General features: G+C 42.0%; 1 protein-coding gene across 4 annotated transcripts in view; it reads right to left on the bottom strand.

Moving 5' to 3' along the window:
* LOC115457632 (GON-4-like protein) overlaps window positions 1-17,690 on the bottom strand; it is a 98,867-nt gene that overhangs the window by 42,877 nt on the left and 38,300 nt on the right. For all 4 annotated transcript variants that reach the window (XM_030187137.1, XM_030187134.1, XM_030187133.1 and 1 more), the window contains exons 11-13: window positions 7,772-7,873; window positions 7,255-7,295; window positions 6,881-6,984 (exon numbers count right to left, since the gene is read on the bottom strand). In XM_030187137.1, coding sequence (XP_030042997.1) covers window positions 6,881-6,984; window positions 7,255-7,295; window positions 7,772-7,873 — 247 coding nt within the window. The remainder of the gene's footprint in view (window positions 1-6,880; window positions 6,985-7,254; window positions 7,296-7,771; window positions 7,874-17,690) is intronic.

The following is a 17,690-nucleotide window of genomic DNA, read 5'->3' as shown; positions in this document are numbered from 1 at the left end:
GCTGCTGTTAGTAGTTTGGAGCAGGAGCTGCATGGGGGGGGGGGGGGGGAGAAACCATAAAATGTGAAAAGGAGAGAGGGGGAGCCAACAGCGCTGGATGAGAGAGAAAGAGGGTACATGGGTGGAGGGGACAGAGCGGAGGCGGACGCTGATGGAAGGGAGGAAAAGGGCAGGTGCTGGATGGAGGGAGGAAGATGCTGGATGGGAGAGAGAGAAAGGGCAGACGCTGGACAGAAAGGAGAAAGGGCAGACGCTGGAAGGGAAGGGGCAGAGAGAGGGGGCAGATGCTGGATGGAAAGGGAAAGGGAATGGGACTTGATATACCGTCTTTCTGTGGTTTTTGCAACTACATTCAGGTTTACATAGTACATACAGGTACTTATTTGTACCTGGGGCAATGGAGGGTTAAGTGGGAATCAAATCCAGTTCCCCAGAATCAAAGTCCACTGCACTAACCACTAGGCTACTCCTCCACTAGCAACATTCCATGCAGACTCTCAAATAGGGAAAGGGAAATGGGACTTGACATACCGCCTTTCTGTGGTCAGTTTACATAGTATATACAGGTACTTATTTATACCTGGGGCAATGGAGGTTAAGTGGGAATCAAATCCAGTTCACCAGGATCAAAGTTTGCTGCACTAACCATTTTTTTTTTTTTTGCTTTAGGATAAAATAGTACTGTAGTTGTGTTACTAAATGTTTATAAACAGAAAATGGAAATAAGGTAATCTTTTTATTGGACTAATTTTAATACATTATGACTAACTTTTGACGACCAAAACCCCCTTTCCTCATGTCAGGACAGGATACTGTAACAGCAGTATAGTGTACTGACCTGAGGAAAGAGGTTTTGGTCTCTGAAAGCTAAATATATTAGTCCAATAAAATGGTATCTTATTTTCCATATTTGTTTCATTTGTAAAGTGGTGATTGGTATTGGATAGTTTTAGGTTCTGCACAGTACTAGGGGGCATGCATACATCATCATTATCACTGTTTTTGCTTCTGTGGTGTTGCGTTGTATGCAGAGTCTGGCTTCTAGGGGCTTCAGTTTAAATTTTCTCTACATATTTCTATTTTTAATTTGTGTCTATGAAAAAGAAATGGTTTTCTGTCGGCATTGACTATGCAGGATCGATGTGATCTGTACTATTTTGGCTGGTTTCATTTTAAATTAGATCACTGCAATGTTTAAGATGCTGCCTTTTCCTAGGTACACCCTTGTGTGACTCGTAGAAGTTCTATTGCTTATGGTATGGTAGAATTTCTCTGTAGGTCACAAGTGGCATTTGCTGTGTTTTTTATTGCCAGTAGGCCTAGTACTAGATTTTGGATTTTGGTACAGTATGCATTTTCCTGTCTCCAGGAGAGCTTACATTTAAACGTAACACACGTTACTCTTATTTACAGCAGTTAACAATTAAAAGAAACTAGAATATATATCTAGGAATTACATAAAATACAGCTTAATTAAAAAGGGGAAAAGTACAATTGAATTGACATATAACTTTGAAAAAGTAAAGTTTTTAAAGAATTTCTAAAATCTTTGTAATTATAAACAAAAGCAAAAGACAGAAATCTCCATTCCTATTTTAAGCTGCTTGAAAAGCTAGTAGTGATTTATAGGGAGGTAGGGGAGAAAATCACTTATGTTTTGAAACTGGTTGAATTGAAGTTCACTTTGTACAACTGCGCAGCAGGTTAGCTGAGTGTATGTATGATACCATTGATGGAGTGTTTAATAAAAATTATTTTTCAAATAAAAAAAAAAGCTAGTAGTGATTTTATGTTTGTTTTTACTGGCAGGATGATTACATATGCAAGTTTCAATAAAAGAAAAGGTTCACTGTCTGTTTCTTTTCTGATCATTTATCTCATTTTATTGTGTGTGTGTGTGTGTGTGTGTGTTTGGGGGGGGGGGGGGGGGGTTAAAAATAATCAGCTCAGAGTGTCAAGTACGCTAGGCACGCCACTGCCAGAGTGAACAACATATTAGTTGCATTTCACCTCCTTGCAATGTCTGGTAACAGTGTGAACAAGCCCATCCAATCATCCCATCTGGTCCTGGCTACACTGTGTGCAGATTGGCACGTCCTCCCAGTCTGACCAGACCTCACTGGAAGGAGAGGGGAGGGCCTGGAGTGGAAAAAAGAATCTGCACAAATCAAGGATTTACATTTGCAGAGTCATCTGCTACTCAGGACACATGATGCAGAAACAAATGAAAATGGAAAGCCAGTGAAAAGAAAAGCAGTTCAAACTAATGCACACCAGCAAGGGATGTGCAGTCCCTATATCTGAATTGCTGGAGCTCAGGAAGAGAGGCAAGCCTTCAGCACATCAAAGAGCCCCCTTTCTCCTGTACCCTAAAGGAGTCTAGTGGAACCATTGTTAAATGCTTTCTGCCGGATTCTATACATCATGCCAACATTTCTGCACAGAAATCGAAGCATATTCCATAACAATGCGCATAACTTAGTTAACAAGTTGATCACAAATTAGAATTTATGTACACTATCCACTAAGCGTATTCTGCAAAACAGTGCACATAAATTCTAGTGTGTGTGCTGCTGAAAAGGGGGCATGGCTAAGGAATGGACCGGTTGTTGGAAAACTACGCACAGGGTTATAGAATACGCCTGCTCTGTGCCTAACTTAGGCGTTGGTATTTAGACCAAGTGTAAACTGGCGTAAATGGTCGTGCCTAGAGTTAGGTGCTGTCATGGCCACGCGCTGTATTCTATATGCCATGTGGAAATTTAGGCTTATTCTATAAAGTACACCTAAATTAAGGCATGCTTTATAGAATGCACTTAGGGAAATTTCATTTTGGCACCAAATTAAGAGCATAAGAAAAGCCATACTGGGTCAGACCAATGCTCCGTCTAGCCCAGTATCCTGCTTCCAGCAGTGGCCAAGCCAGGTCACAAGTACCTGGCAGAAACCCAATTAGTAGCACCAATCCATGCTACCAGTCCCAGGACAAGCAGTGGCTTCCCCATGTCTGTCTCAGTAACAGACTATGGACTTTTTCCTCCAGGAATTTGTCCAAACCTTTTTTAAACCCAGATACACTAACTGCTGTTACCATATCCTCCAGCAGCGTGTTCCAGGGATAAACTATTCTTTGAGTGAAAGAATATTTCCTCCTATTTGTTTTAAAAGTATTTCCATGTAATTTCATTGTGTGTCCTCAGGTCTTTGTACTTTTTGAAATGAGTGAATAATCGATTCACTTTTACCCAATCTACGCCACTCAGGGTTTTATAGACCTCAATATCATCCCCCCCCCCCCCCCCCCCCCCCTCAGCCATCTCTTTTCCAAGCTGAACAGCCCTAACCTCTAGCCTTTCCTCATACGGGAGGAGTTCCATCCCCTTTTATAATTCCACTGTATCTTTTTTGAGATACGGTGACCAGAATTGAACACAGTACTCAAGGTGAGGTTGCAACATGGAGTGATACAGAAGCATTATAATATTCTTGGTCTTATTTTTGCATCCCTTTCCTAATAATTCCTAGCACCGTTTGTTTTTTTTATGCCGCCTCCGCACACTGGGCAGAAGATTTCAGCAAATTGTCTACAATGACACCTACCGTATTTTTCGGACTATAAGACGCACCAGACCATAAGACGCACCTAGGTTTTAGAGGAGGGAAATAGGAAAAAAATTTTTTTCCTTTTTCCCAACTCTAAAACCTAGGTGCTCCGGTGCGTCTTGTCCGAATCCCGCCCTCCCCCCGGCCCTGTCACCACTTCTTCCTACTCACGCGATCTTCCCTGGTGGTCTAGTGACGTCGGGGCAGGAAAGAGCCCCCTCTTTCCTGCCCAGCGCGCTGCTCTCCATCCTCCTGTATGCATTGCTGCCTGACGGTCTCGGCGAGATTCAAAATGGCCGCCGAGAATTGAAGTCTCGGCGGCCATTTTGAATCTCGCCGAGACCGTCAGGCTGCATACAGGAGGATGGAGAGCAGCGCGCTGGGCAGGAAAGAGGAGGGTCTTTCCTGCCCCGACGTCACTAGACCACCAGGGAAGATCGCGTAAGAAGTCTACCTTCGGACTATAAGACGCACCCCCCATTTTCCTCCCAAATTTTGGGGGAAAAAAGTGCGTCTTATAGTCCGAAAAATACGATAGATCTTTTCTTGAGCGCTGACTCCTAAGTGGACCCTAGTAATAGGTAACTATGATTCGGATTATTCTTCCCAATATGCATCACTTTGCATTTGTCCACATTAAATTTCATCTGCCTTTTGGATGCCCAGTCTTCCAGTTTCCTAAGTTCTTCCTGCAATTTTTCACAATCCACATGTTTCTGTCTCATCTGCAAATTTAATCATCTCACTCGTTGTTCCATTTTCCAGATCATTTATAAATATGTTAAATAGCACTGGTCCCAGTACAGATCCCTGCGGCACTCCACTATTCACCCTCCTCCATTCAGAAAAATGGCCATTTAACCCTACCCTCTGTTTTCTGTACAATAAGCAATTCCTAATCCACAAAAGGACATTGCCTCCTAGCCAACAACTTTTTAATTTTCTAGATACACTACATCAACCAGCTCACCTTTATCCACATCTTCAACGAAATGAAGCAAATTGGTAAGGCAAGACTTCCCTTAGCTGAACCCATGCTGATTCTGTCCCTTTAAACCATGTTTGTCTACATGTTCCATAATTTTATTCTTAATAATAGTTTTCACTATTTTCCCCAGCAATTAAGTCAAGCTTACCGGTCTGTAATTTCCAGGATCACCTTTTAAAAAAATTGGTGTTACGTTGGCCACCCTCTAATCTTCAAGTATTACGAATGATTTTAAGAACAGGTTAAAGATCATTGACAACAGAGCAGCAATTTCTTGTCTGAGTTCTTTCAGTACCCTGGGATACACGTATGCCATCCGGTCCAGGTGATTTATCACTCTTGTCAATTTGGCTCAGTACGTCTTCCAGGTTCACCGAGACTTCTTTCAGTTCCTCTACGCTGCCACCCTTGAAAACCATTTCCAGTACTGGTAGATCTCTTACATCTTCTTCCATAAAGAGCAAAGCAAAGAATTCAACCTCTCTGCTATGGCCTTGTCCTCCCTGTTTGCTCCTGCTTCACCTGAAAAGATGTTACTATGAGTTTTTGTCTCCATGGTAAGTTTTTGTTCATATTCTCTTTTAGTCTTCCTTATCAGTGCTTTGCATCTAGCTTGACACTGCTTACGTTGCTTCTTATTTCTTCATTCGGATCCTTTTTCCATTCTTTGAAGGATGTTCTTTTGGCTCTAACCATTTTCCTCATTTTGTCATAGCCACCCTTTCAAAAACTGAATGCTGCTAAAGTAATTTCTTTAGTGCCTTCACTCCAGATAGCTCAAATTTAATCATGTTATTATCACTGTGGATCCAACGCCGTTACCTCTCGTACATTACACTAAGAACTAGATATAAAATAGCTCCCCTTCTTGTTGGTTCTTGGACCAGTTGCTCCAAGAAGCAGGTATGATATATAGAATCTAGTCCTTTATGCCTATGTGAAAGCCATAGCAGTATATTAAATATGCTCAAATAAATAAATGGCAGTTGGGTATCTGTCAGGGAGCACAAGAACCGAAGTTAAGGTGCTCACACACCCTGATACCAGAAACGTCAATCACCGTTTCACACTTCTGTTTTCTAAAATCATACAAACACTATCAAAAGGTTAAGCTAAGAGAGTAAATCTGAACTGCTTTTCTTCAGTCTCCCCCCCCCCTTTTTTTTTTTTTTGCAGCTGGGACATGTCGCTTGGGTACTGAGGATCTGCCCTCCCCCTTGTGTCTTCCTCTCCCATTCACTTTCCTGCCTGTGATATTGTAACCTGTAGTGGCTTGTTTTGTCCCAGATTAATCTTTTGATGCCTTTATTTATATTTCCCTCCCCACGATTATATTTTTATTTTCTCTGTACTCCGCTGAGATGTAGTTTTAATTTAGTGGTATATGTTTATGTTAAATAAAGTTTTGATATCCCACTATTTCTGTATACAGGTCATACAGGCTAACAACAAATTCAAATACATAAAAATTGAAAGGAACGCCAAAAAAAGTCAAAGACCATTCTTACCAAAGATCAATCATTCCAAAGTATAGCAGTTAAATGCTTCAGGTAACTCATGCAAACTGTCAGAGCCAAGCAGAATGCCCTAAAATCAAAGAGCCTTAACAGAAGGCCCAAAAGCCTGTTCAAAAAAATAAATTGAACATTGAACCTGAGCTGTGTCTGGCTCCTCGGGGAGGAGGAATGGATATTTTAATAATAAATTAGCTCTCAGAGAGCAGCAAAGGCTATACGCTGATTGTTTTACTCTCAGGTGGGCCAAACATGAACTACAAGCCTAGATAAAGCTAGACGTCTGCGTTAAGAGCATGGCATTACAGCCTGACGTAATGTAACAGACTCTCTGACAGCTCCACCACCAGCCATAGGTAACTGCATGTCACACTGCTCTTTACCCAACACAGTCATCCATAATTAACAATATACGCTAAAAAAACAGTAAGCTTTTCATCCTTTCTTCAGAACTTTAACTATTCCAGTCAGAGAGGGCAAAAGAGAGTAAGAAAGCCCAAATCCCCCATGCAGACTGTCGCTGATGGGTCAGTAACCCCCTCCAGAAAAGCTCCACTGAAGAGGGAATCATGTGCAGACCCTCAGCCTTTTCTCTGCCTCCTTTCCCAAACAAACAGAGCTGTGTCTAGAGCTCGGCTGCCCCATAGCTTAGGAGGTGCTGCTGCTCTCAAGTTTCCTCTGCCCCAGAGTTCCACTCTCTCTGTCTGAACCAGTCGGTACCAACGGCTCTCAATGATACAACTTCTGTTACACCAGATTAGAGCATCCTACCTACCGAATAGCCTGCGGGGTGTTAAAGGTGGAGTGGCTCTCCGGGCTGCTGTCTTCATCCTCCTGCCCATCATCATCCATGTTGGAGAAGCCCATCTCATCTTGGAACTGACAGAAAATAAAAGCAGTTATGCTAAATATGGCAAGAGAGACACACCCTCCTTGTCTCCCCCCTTCCCCCACCTGCAATCAGGTAGCAAGCAGCAAATATGACACAAGTTTTAATTTTAAAGAGATTCACATTTTTTAAATTGTCCACTGTTTATTCATGTCCTCCAAACAGATCAGTCAAAAGGGAAGACCCCCCAAACCGGTGCACCAATCAAACAATCAGACCTATCAATGCATCAGAGGGTCTAGCTGTGTCTTCACACTTACTGTCTCGAATAGTTCCTCCATGAGTTCATTCACCTCCTTCTCTGTAGAACAGAACAGACGTGTATCGCATTAGAAAACTATGCCCTTAGAGCCTAAGGCAGCATCCTTTCAATCACGCTGCATGATGCGCTAACTTTTGGAGAGACTTCAGGTACACAAGTGAGGGCTCTACCACCTGCTCTTTAACTTGCCTTTCCATACAAGCTAAGTTTGTACCTGAGGAAATTGAGGGTAAAATGACTTGTCTGAGGTCACCAGGAGTAGCTTCCCTGGTTCTCAGCCCACTGCGTTAACCATTAGGCTATTCCCACATTCCTCTGGGATGAGTTTCTTTAAATAAGATGAAACATAGCCATGAACAGCGGGAGCTGTCTCATGAAGAAATGAGAAAGAGCTTCTTGACAAGACGTGATACCTCACTTGCTGCAAGCCACTGATCTCCTACTCTGCCCCAGAGAAGCTGTCCACAGCAACCTAAGTAGATGGAACCAGAGATGTGAGGAGGGTGCAGACTCACTAGTGATTCTCACAGCTCGGTCATTTCGAAAGTCCTCTGTGTCTGGCTCATCCAAGTCCTCCAGGAAGTTGTATTCAGGGTCATCATCATCATCTGCTTCATCTGAGGGACAGAACAAACCAGTATTTAGACATATCAAAATATTTTCTTCTTCCAGATAGTAATGGCACCTGTGTCTGTAAACAGTCTGCTGAGGAACTATATTTTCTCACCTAAGACTTCAAAAGAAAAATGATTGATTAGGCTGGTTCTGCAATGTTGAAAAGGGTTGCAATTAGCTTTGAGGTGAAGGAAATTTCTGTTTTGGTGTCACCCATATAGTGAAATTAGATCCTACTTGCTAATTTTCTTTCCCTTAGTCCTACCAGACCAGTCCAGAACCTGATGGTTATGACCGTCACCCAGTAGATGGAGACAGAGACAAACAGCACTGAGCGCTCTGTCCTATAAGGACTCCATGCAGCTTGAGCGCTTCAATATTTCGATAACAATTTCTAGATCCCCCCTTATCCTATTAGTATGCTTTGTTTAAAGAAATACCAGAAATGTAGAATAAACCCATTTTCTGAACACGAACACTCAACTATTTACAAGTAGAGCATAAGAAAATAACAGCAGCACTTTGAGTGAACAACATAGGCTGCTTAGCAGGTAAGACATAATTTCTCCTTCCTTTTAGTGTCCCCACTAGACCAGTCCAAAACTACCGGGATATATCAAAGCCATCATTAATGTTGAGTGGGATCCCCAAACTCCTACTAGAAGGGCTTGTACCCCAAATGTGCCTTCTGATCTCAGCACTATATCAAGTCTATGTCTTTAATGGTGTGCAGAGATGACCATGTTACTGCCTTGCAAATGTTCAATGGAAGCCACAGCATGCAATTCTACCCACGAAGTTGCCACATTACTCATGGAATAGGCTTGCAAGCCCTTGGGAGGCTGCTTGATGGCAAGATATAGGCTGACAAAGTAGCCCCCTTGTCAACCTAGAGGCACTCTATACCCTGAAAAGGGCAAATCATCCATCCGACCTCCAAAAGTCATTAGTATCCTCTAAGTATATCTCACGAGTGTTCGACAAACATTCAGTTAATGCAAGATCTTAAATTTATCTCTACAATGCTCTTTGAGAAAGGAGGAAGAACAAGAGACTGATCCGAATGAAGACACCTTCAGTAGAAAGGAGGGAACCATTCTAATGAATACTCCTACTTCAGTAAAATGGAGAAAAGGATCTCTATAAGACAGCAACTGTACCTCGTAAACCCTCCAAGCTGAGTCTATAGTCAAAAGAAAAATTGTCTAAGCGTGAGGTCTTTAAACATTGCATTCTTGAGTGTCAAATGGCAGAAGCCCCAATACTTCAAAACCAAATTTAGACTCCACTCTGAACAAATAGCCTGCACTGGTGGGTGAATGCGATTTAATTCTTTCAGGACGTGAACTACATCTGGATAAGCAGCCAAAGATAGCCTTTCCTAACACCCCCAAAAGCATACCAAGGATGCTACTTGCGTCAAGAAAGCTAGTACCAACCTCTTTTGGAGAATTCCTGAAGAACAGCTAAAATGTGGGAGATTGATACCACAAAAGGAGACATTGAACTCATTCTCGAAAGAGAAAATTATCCAAAAAGTGTCATAAAGCAACATTTGGCCAAATTTCTTCTGAAAACATCCAAATCAGTATTTTCGAAACCTACTTTGCAGACGTTTACCTAAGCAATTCATCTGGGGCACGTCGGGGGTGTTTTGGGGGTGGGATTAGGGCGGGTTTAGGGCGTTCCTAACACTTGGATATTTTAAAGCCATTAATGGAACAAAATGAAAACGGCTAGGGATAAACTTCAACGCTTTGATTTAGACCTGTTTTTAGAACGAATATGGCACAAAATAGATGACCACTGGAGAGAATCAGGGAAGATTCCGCCCCCCCCCCCCTCCCTTATTCTCCAGTGGTCACTGACCCCTCCTACCCTCCAAAGATGGGAATAAAAACAGTACTTACCAGCCTCTATGACAGCCTCAGATGTTATAGCCAGTTCTATTAGATCAGCAAGCAAGTCACTGGAGTAGTGTAGTGGTCAATGCAGTAGACTGTAGAGAAGGGGACCTAAAACTGACCAAATCCTACTGTACCCACATATATAGGTGACCCCTTCATCCATATGGGCTATTGTAGTGGTGTCTACACTAGCAATCATAAGCTGAACATTTCTTGGATTACTAATCAAACTATTAAATGGTATCTATCTTTTTTTATATATAAAATAGTATCTTCTTATTTTTTATTTTTTATTTTTCTTTTTCTTTCAAGCAGAGAAAAGACCTCATAAGTCCTAGCTAGGCGTTGTTGTGTATCATGTACTTAAACGTCAGCATTTTTTGGACTCCGTTTTAATCCTTGGTCTTAAAAAACTCTGCTCATTTGTTATTCAATATCTGACATCTATTTTTCAATATCGGACATTAGAAATAGTATTTAATGTTACTTAGCTTTTTAATATCTTGCCCTACGGGGCTCTCCGTTTCGCTATATATATTAAGCTTCCTCAGGGGGCCAAGCAACTTATTCGGCTAGTCACGATATCTACAAATAAACATAATGATACCATGTAAACCTTGATATAAGTATTCATTCTTCAATATAAATGTTTATAAAATCAAGCCGTTGAACCACTAACCTTATAACATGGCGTTTCTGCTCCTATGACTCCGGTAGTGAAAAGCACTCACCGGAAGGAGTCATCCTTATTTATGCTCTTAGTCATATGCAAATAACTGCATTGAATTCAATCAAGGGAATCCATAGAATACATTCAAGAAATACAAACAACTTATTTCAAAAAACTTATTTCAAGAAACTTGTTTCAAAAAAACTTTTTTCAAAAAAAGGCTGCCCATTCAATAAATGAATTAAGCCCTCTAGGTTCTAAAGATTGTAGTGTATAAATCCACTTCTGTTCTCTTCTAATTAGCATTCTATCTCTATCACCCCCTCGAATGTTATTAGGGATTTGATCTATAGCCAAACATTTAAATGAATCAAATGTATGTCCTAACTCCTGGCAATGTGCTACTATCGGGGCTCCTATTTTGTTCAATTTAATACATGAGCGGTGTTCTGTCATCCGTTGATGTAGTCGACGTTTGGTCTTTCCTACATATATTTTTTGACAAGGACAAATCAAAATGTATACAACAAATGTTGATTGACAATCAGTCTGAAACTGTAATTGATATATTCTACCATCTACTGGATTTCTGAACTCTGTTGCTTCATGTGTGATGTTACATGTTTTACATTGTTGACATTTCTTATGTCTCCCCGATGTATTGTGTTGAGTTAGAGTGGATAAATTGGTTGGACTTATAATTTCCTTAAGATTGCGGGTCCTGGAGAAGGCGATTCTAATTTGTTGGTTATGTAGAATTGGATGTGATTGCATCATCGACCAGTTGTGTTTAATGATGTTCCTCATTGCATCACCTCCTTTAAAGAATTGAATAACAAAGGTATTAATATCTTTGCTATTTATCTGTGTTCGTGATGAATTACGCAATAGTAGCTTTTCACTACCGGAGTCATAGGAGCAGAAACGCCATGTTATAAGGTTAGTGGTTCAACGGCTTGATTTTATAAACATTTATATTGAAGAATGAATACTTATATCAAGGTTTACATGGTATCATTATGTTTATTTGTAGATATCGTGACTAGCCGAATAAGTTGCTTGGCCCCCTGAGGAAGCTTAATATATATAGCGAAACGGAGAGCCCCGTAGGGCAAGATATTAAAAAGCTAAGTAACATTAAATACTGTTTCTAATGTCCGATATTGAAAAATAGATGTCAGATATTGAATAACAAATGAGCAGAGTTTTTTAAGACCAAGGATTAAAACGGAGTCCAAAAAATGCTGACGTTTAAGTACATGATACACAACAACGCCTAGCTAGGACTTATGAGGTCTTTTCTCTGCTTGAAAGAAAAAGAAAAATAAAAAATAAAAAATAAGAAGATACTATTTTATATATAAAAAAAGATAGATACCATTTAATAGTTTGATTAGTAATCCAAGAAATGTTCAGCTTATGATTGCTAGTGTAGAGATTTTTTTGCTGAAACTGTGTCCAATTAGATCTATTGTAGTGGTGAACATTTGGGGACGGTGGGTTTTGGAGGGCTCAGCAAACAAGATGTGCACCTGGGAGCTTTTATATGAAGTCCACAGCAGTGCCCCCTAGGGTGCCCTACTGCTCTTCTGGATGGCCAGTCTACTAAGAATGCTAGCTTCTCCTAAATCACAATGTCTTGATTTTGTGTGTTTTTCACTTGGGACTTTTTCTTTTTTTTAAATGGACATATAAGTACATAAGTACATAAGTAGTGCCATACTGGGAAAGACCAAAGGTCCATCTAGCCCAGCATCCTGTCACCGACAGTGGCCAATCCAGGTCAAGGGCACCTGGCACGCTCCCCAAACGTAAAAACATTCCAGACAAGTTATACCTAAAAATGCGGAATTTTTCCAAGTCCATTTAATAGCGGTCTATGGACTTGTCCTTTAGGAATCTATCTAACCCCTTTTTAAACTCCGTCAAGCTAACCGCCCGTACCACGTTCTCCGGCAACGAATTCCAGAGTCTAATTACACGTTGGGTGAAGAAAAATTTTCTCCGATTCGTTTTAAATTTACCACACTGTAGCTTCAACTCATGCCCTCTAGTCCTAGTATTTTTGGATAGCGTGAACAGTCGCTTCACATCCACCCGATCCATTCCACTCATTATTTTATACACTTCTATCATATCTCCCCTCAGCCGTCTCTTCTCCAAGCTGAAAAGCCCTAGTCTTCTCAGCCTCTCTTCATAGGAAAGTCGTCCCATCCCCACTATCATTTTCGTCGCCCTTCGCTGTACCTTTTCCAATTCTACTATATCTTTTTTGAGATACGGAGACCAGTACTGAACACAATACTCCAGGTGCGGTCGCACCATGGAGCGATACAACGGCATTATAACATCCGCACACCTGGACTCCATACCCTTCCTAATAACACCCAACATTCTATTCGCTTTCCTAGCCGCAGCAGCACACTGAGCAGAAGGTTTCAGCGTATCATCGACGACGACACCCAGATCCCTTTCTTGATCCGTAACTCCTAACGCGGAACCTTGCAAGACGTAGCTATAATTCGGGTTCCTCTTACCCACATGCATCACTTTGCACTTGTCAACATTGAACTTCATCTGCCACTTGCACGCCCATTCTCCCAGTCTCGCAAGGTCCTCCTGTAATTGTTCACATTCCTCCTGCGACTTGACGACCCTAAATAATTTTGTGTCATCGGCGAATTTAATTACCTCACTAGTTATTCCCATCTCTAGGTCATTTATAAATACATTAAAAAGCAATGGACCCAGCACAGACCCCTGCGGGACCCCACTAACTACCCTCCTCCACTGAGAATACTGGCCACGCAATCCTACTCTCTGCTTCCTATCTTTCAACCAGTTCTTAATCCATAATAATACCCTACCTCCGATTCCATGACTCTGCAATTTCTTCAGGAGTCTTTCGTGCGGCACTTTGTCAAACGCCTTCTGAAAATCCAGATATACAATATCAACCGGCTCCCCATTGTCCACATGTTTGCTTACCCCCTAAAAAGATAAACACAGAGCACAAAAACATCTTGCATATGGCCAGATAGATGTTTTGCTGTTTCGAAAATGGCTATATTTCCTATTTAGATTTGGGTCGTTTAATACAAAATGTTCAGAGTCTAACTTAGATGTTATATCAAAAGTGTCCTTCATTGTGTGGCTTGAACACCACCCTTCAAATACTGGCCAGACTCTCCCATATGCCACCAGATCTTGTATCAGAAGCCCCCTCTCTTGAGGAAGTTAGTGTGGCCGGTTGATTGAGAGGTAAATTAGATCTGTAAACCCACACCTACAGAGCCAGTTTGGTGCCACCAGGATGACTTGGCCTGGGTGTGGCGTTTTCCTTCAAAGCAGACAACCCAGCATAAGGAGCAGAACACCACAAAAAAGAAGATCCTGGGCTGAATCAAAACATCCAGATCCACAGATCCTGGCTCCTTCGTCTAACTGAAAAATTGAATGACTTTGGTATTGGTCTTTGTTGCCATCAAATTCCAGAGCAGAAGACCCCAGCATTTCGTTATAAGTTTGAAGGCCATTGCCAATAACTCTTACTCCCCAGTTATTGGCTGACAAGTCGTCTGGCCCAATGAAGAAAGAGATAAGCTTCCTGGGCCCAGATGGGCTCAGTTGTATTTGCCAAGTGCTGAAGGGCACAGCCACTTTGGCAGTGTACCAACCTTTTATTTATGTACCCTCCATTGCCCAGGATCAAAAGCTTTGATTGTGAGCTGACTAGGAACAGAGAAAGTAAACCATTTTGGTTGTACCCAGAAAGGCAGTATATCAAATCCATTATCCCCAAAATTTGCAAATTACCTCAGCAATGAGACAAGCACTGCTCCTGATGCGGAAGTGTGCCTCTTGCCATGCTAACTCGTAGCTGTGCTCTGATGCATTGGTACTACATCCAGGAGTAGGAGAAAAGAAGATCAGTTGAAGGGGGATTGTTCACTAAGGTCGGGCATGCTTGCACTCATTACTGAAAGGGTGGGAATATTGGCCATTTTCTCTCCCTGCTGTCCTAACCTTCAGTTGAATACAGATAGCCTGGGGCTGAACTTACTGAAATTGCAGGAGACAGTAGCTTCCATGAATGGTTTTTAGAACCACATCAAACCTCAGAAGAGTCCCTGGGAGCAGGGAACTTATTTTGATACTCCTCAATGCCTGCCTTCTCAAAATGTCTCAGGGAACTTTAGGGCTGGGTTCTTGGCAGAACAATGAAGAGACAGCATTTAAGACTCTAGATGATTTGGATTCATAATCATTAGTATTAGCAGCTCTGTCCAGTCCATGTGGGGTCCATGGCCTCAAATGACCACATCCCTAGAGGTGGTGCTGGAAGAAAGCACTCCCAGTGGGTGAGGGAGATATTTCTACTGTTCACCTCTTTAACAGAGAGGAGCTTTCGGCAGTTATAGTGAGGTCCTTGGAGGACCTCAGTATTTTGGTGGCTCCCTTAATGGAGGATCTCATGTTAGAGGTATTAGGAAGCTTTCTAGAGCTTTTCCCATGCATCAGGCTCTGATCTCTTTAGAATGGGATTCTCCTGAGGCTGGGCTAAGGGAGGCAGAGCCATGGCTAATTTCTAACGCTAATGATCGGCAGTATATCAAATAAAATTGACTATGATTACGACTATGCTGGAGAAAAAGGGAAAATTCAAGCAGCCTAGGGTGAATGCCTTGGTAATGGCAGTTAACAAAAAAGATCACCATCTCAGTTGAGGGCTGCTCAGTGCTAAAAGACCTTCAGGGTTGCAAGTTATAAACGGTGCTCAAGCAGCCATTTGACATCAGGGCTCTGGGAAACCAAGGTGCAATTTTTTGCACTCAGATGTTGACTGTTATGATCGTATGTATTTGAGGATTTTTTTTTTCTTTTAAATTATGTACGTTTTACTGTAGCCCACTTTGGTTAAAGCGGGATATAAATGTTGAAAAAAAATTAACATGTGCAGAGCATCTCCTTCTGTCACATTCCTGGCAAAGTTGAAGCTGTGTAAGCCACACTGCAAAACCTTCTGGATCTAGGGGAAGTAGAGCCAGTTCCCAGGTTGGAGTGGGGCCTGAGAAGGTGGTACTCCTATTTCATGATGCCTAAAAAAGAAGGGCCATTCTATCCTATCTTCAACATGGTGGTTGGGAGGCGGGGATAGTGCTGGGCAGACTTATACGATCTGTGCCAGAGCCGGTGGTTGGGAGGAGGGGCTGGTGGTTGGGAGGCGGGGATAGTGCTGGGCAGACTTATACGGTCTGTGCCCTAAAGAGCACAGGTACAAATCAAAGTAGGGTATACACAAAGAGTAGCACATATGAGTTGTCTTGTTGGGCAGACTGGATGGACCGTACAGGTCTTTTTCTGCCGTCATCTACTATGTTACTATGACATAAAAACAGTAAATCAAGCCATTTCAGAATGGAAACTTGAAGGTCGGTCCTTGCTTCTGTAAGGAAAGAAGAGTTTCTGGGCTCTATACAACCTATTCTGTTCTCTTTGGCACTCAACATATTGATCCACTCATTGGTCACTGGCCAACTTGATTATAGTAATTCAGGTCAAAGAACTCCATCAGTTCCAGATCATTCAGAACACTGCAATCCAGCTTATCACCAATACTAAGAAGTATGATCATGTCACTCCTCATTTGAACGATGCTCACCATATTACAGTCGGTTCAAAACTCTGCTGCCCGTCTCATCTTCTGCCAGGGTCGCTTTACTCATACTACCCCTCTCCTCAAGACCCTTCACTGGCTCCCTATCCGTTTTCGCATCCTGTTCAAACTTCTTCTACTAACCTATAAATGTATTCACTCTGCTGCTCCCCAGTATCTCTCCACACTCGTCCTTCCCTACACCCCTTCCCGTGCACTCCGCTCCATGGATAAATCCTTCTTATCTGTTCCCTTCTCCACTACTGCCAACTCCAGACTTGGCGCCTTCTGTCTCGCTTCACCCTACGCCTGGAATAAACTTCCTGAGCCCCTACGTCTTGCCCCATCCTTGGCCACCTTTAAATCTAGACTGAAAGCCCACCTCTTTAACATTGCTTTTGACTCGTAACCACTTGTAACCACTCGCCTCCACCTACCCTCCTCTCTTCCTTCCCGTTCACATTAATTGATTTGATTTGCTTACTTTATTTATTTTTTGTCTATTAGATTGTAAGCTCTTTGAGCAGGGACTGTCTTTCTTCTATGTTTGTGCAGCGCTGCGTATGCCTTGTAGCGCTATAGAAATGCTAAATAGTAGTAGTAGTAGTAGTAATTATTAGTCTTCAAATTTCTGACTTCAGGCGCCCCTCTATCTTTCATAATGCCTCATCCCCTATAGCCCGCCTGAGTCTCTTAGATTGGTTCATTTAAATTGGCTTCTTCTTCCTGGTTTCGTGAGGTAATTAATGAACATATCAGACATTCATTTTCTGTTCAAGGCTCACAGTTATGGAGCTCCCTTCCAGTTTCCCTTCGTTTACAGATTTCTTTGGACAAATTCAAAACAGATCTCAAGACTTTCCTATTTAAGGATGCTTATTATTAGATCGTTACTTTCTGCCTCCTATCAGCAAATTCTTCTGGGGTGAGCCCTGACGGCACTGCAGTATCCCTTGATGTCCTACCCTCTCCCTGTCCTATCAGGTATTTTAGTTCTTCCCCCTTGCCTCTTTCTGTCATGTCCATGTGTTTTAAGCCCCTCCCTTTTACTTTATGTTTTTACATTGCAAGCCACTCTGAAGGAATTTTATGCTCTGGTTTCTTTGTTTATGTCGTCTGGAGTTGCCAGTCAGAGGATTCATATTTTAAAAACGAAAAATAAATCAGTCAGTGGCCAACCAAATTAGTTTTGGGGAGCAATTCTGTGTGTTCTGGGTCAGAATTAAACACAACTAAAATCTGTTTTCCTGCAGCTGAACGGAAATGGCTCTTGTATGCAGCTTTCTAGTACAAACCCCCAAGTGCTTAATTTCGGACATGGGTCGGTGAGGGAAGCAGGGTGAGACAGGGGGATATGGAATGGCATGTCTAAAGGCAAGACTGCTCCTGATTCAGCAGTACACCCAAGCAATGGTTTTCAGTTCTACTCCTTACACAGATCATAAAAGAGAAGCTGCAATTTTATCCAGTGTTTAACAGGTACCTGGTAGGAACAAAAGAGGTGCTAATCCCGCTCCACAATTAAGGTCCTTTCTCATTTCTGCTCTCAAGTACAGTCAGGTGCTGCTAGGAGCTGGAACAGTGAC

This window comes from Microcaecilia unicolor, chromosome 14 (genome assembly GCF_901765095.1).
Source record: "Microcaecilia unicolor chromosome 14, aMicUni1.1, whole genome shotgun sequence".
NCBI lineage: Eukaryota > Metazoa > Chordata > Amphibia > Gymnophiona > Siphonopidae > Microcaecilia > Microcaecilia unicolor.
Note: the sequence above shows the minus strand (reverse complement) of the source record. Positions and strands in the feature narration are given on the sequence as shown.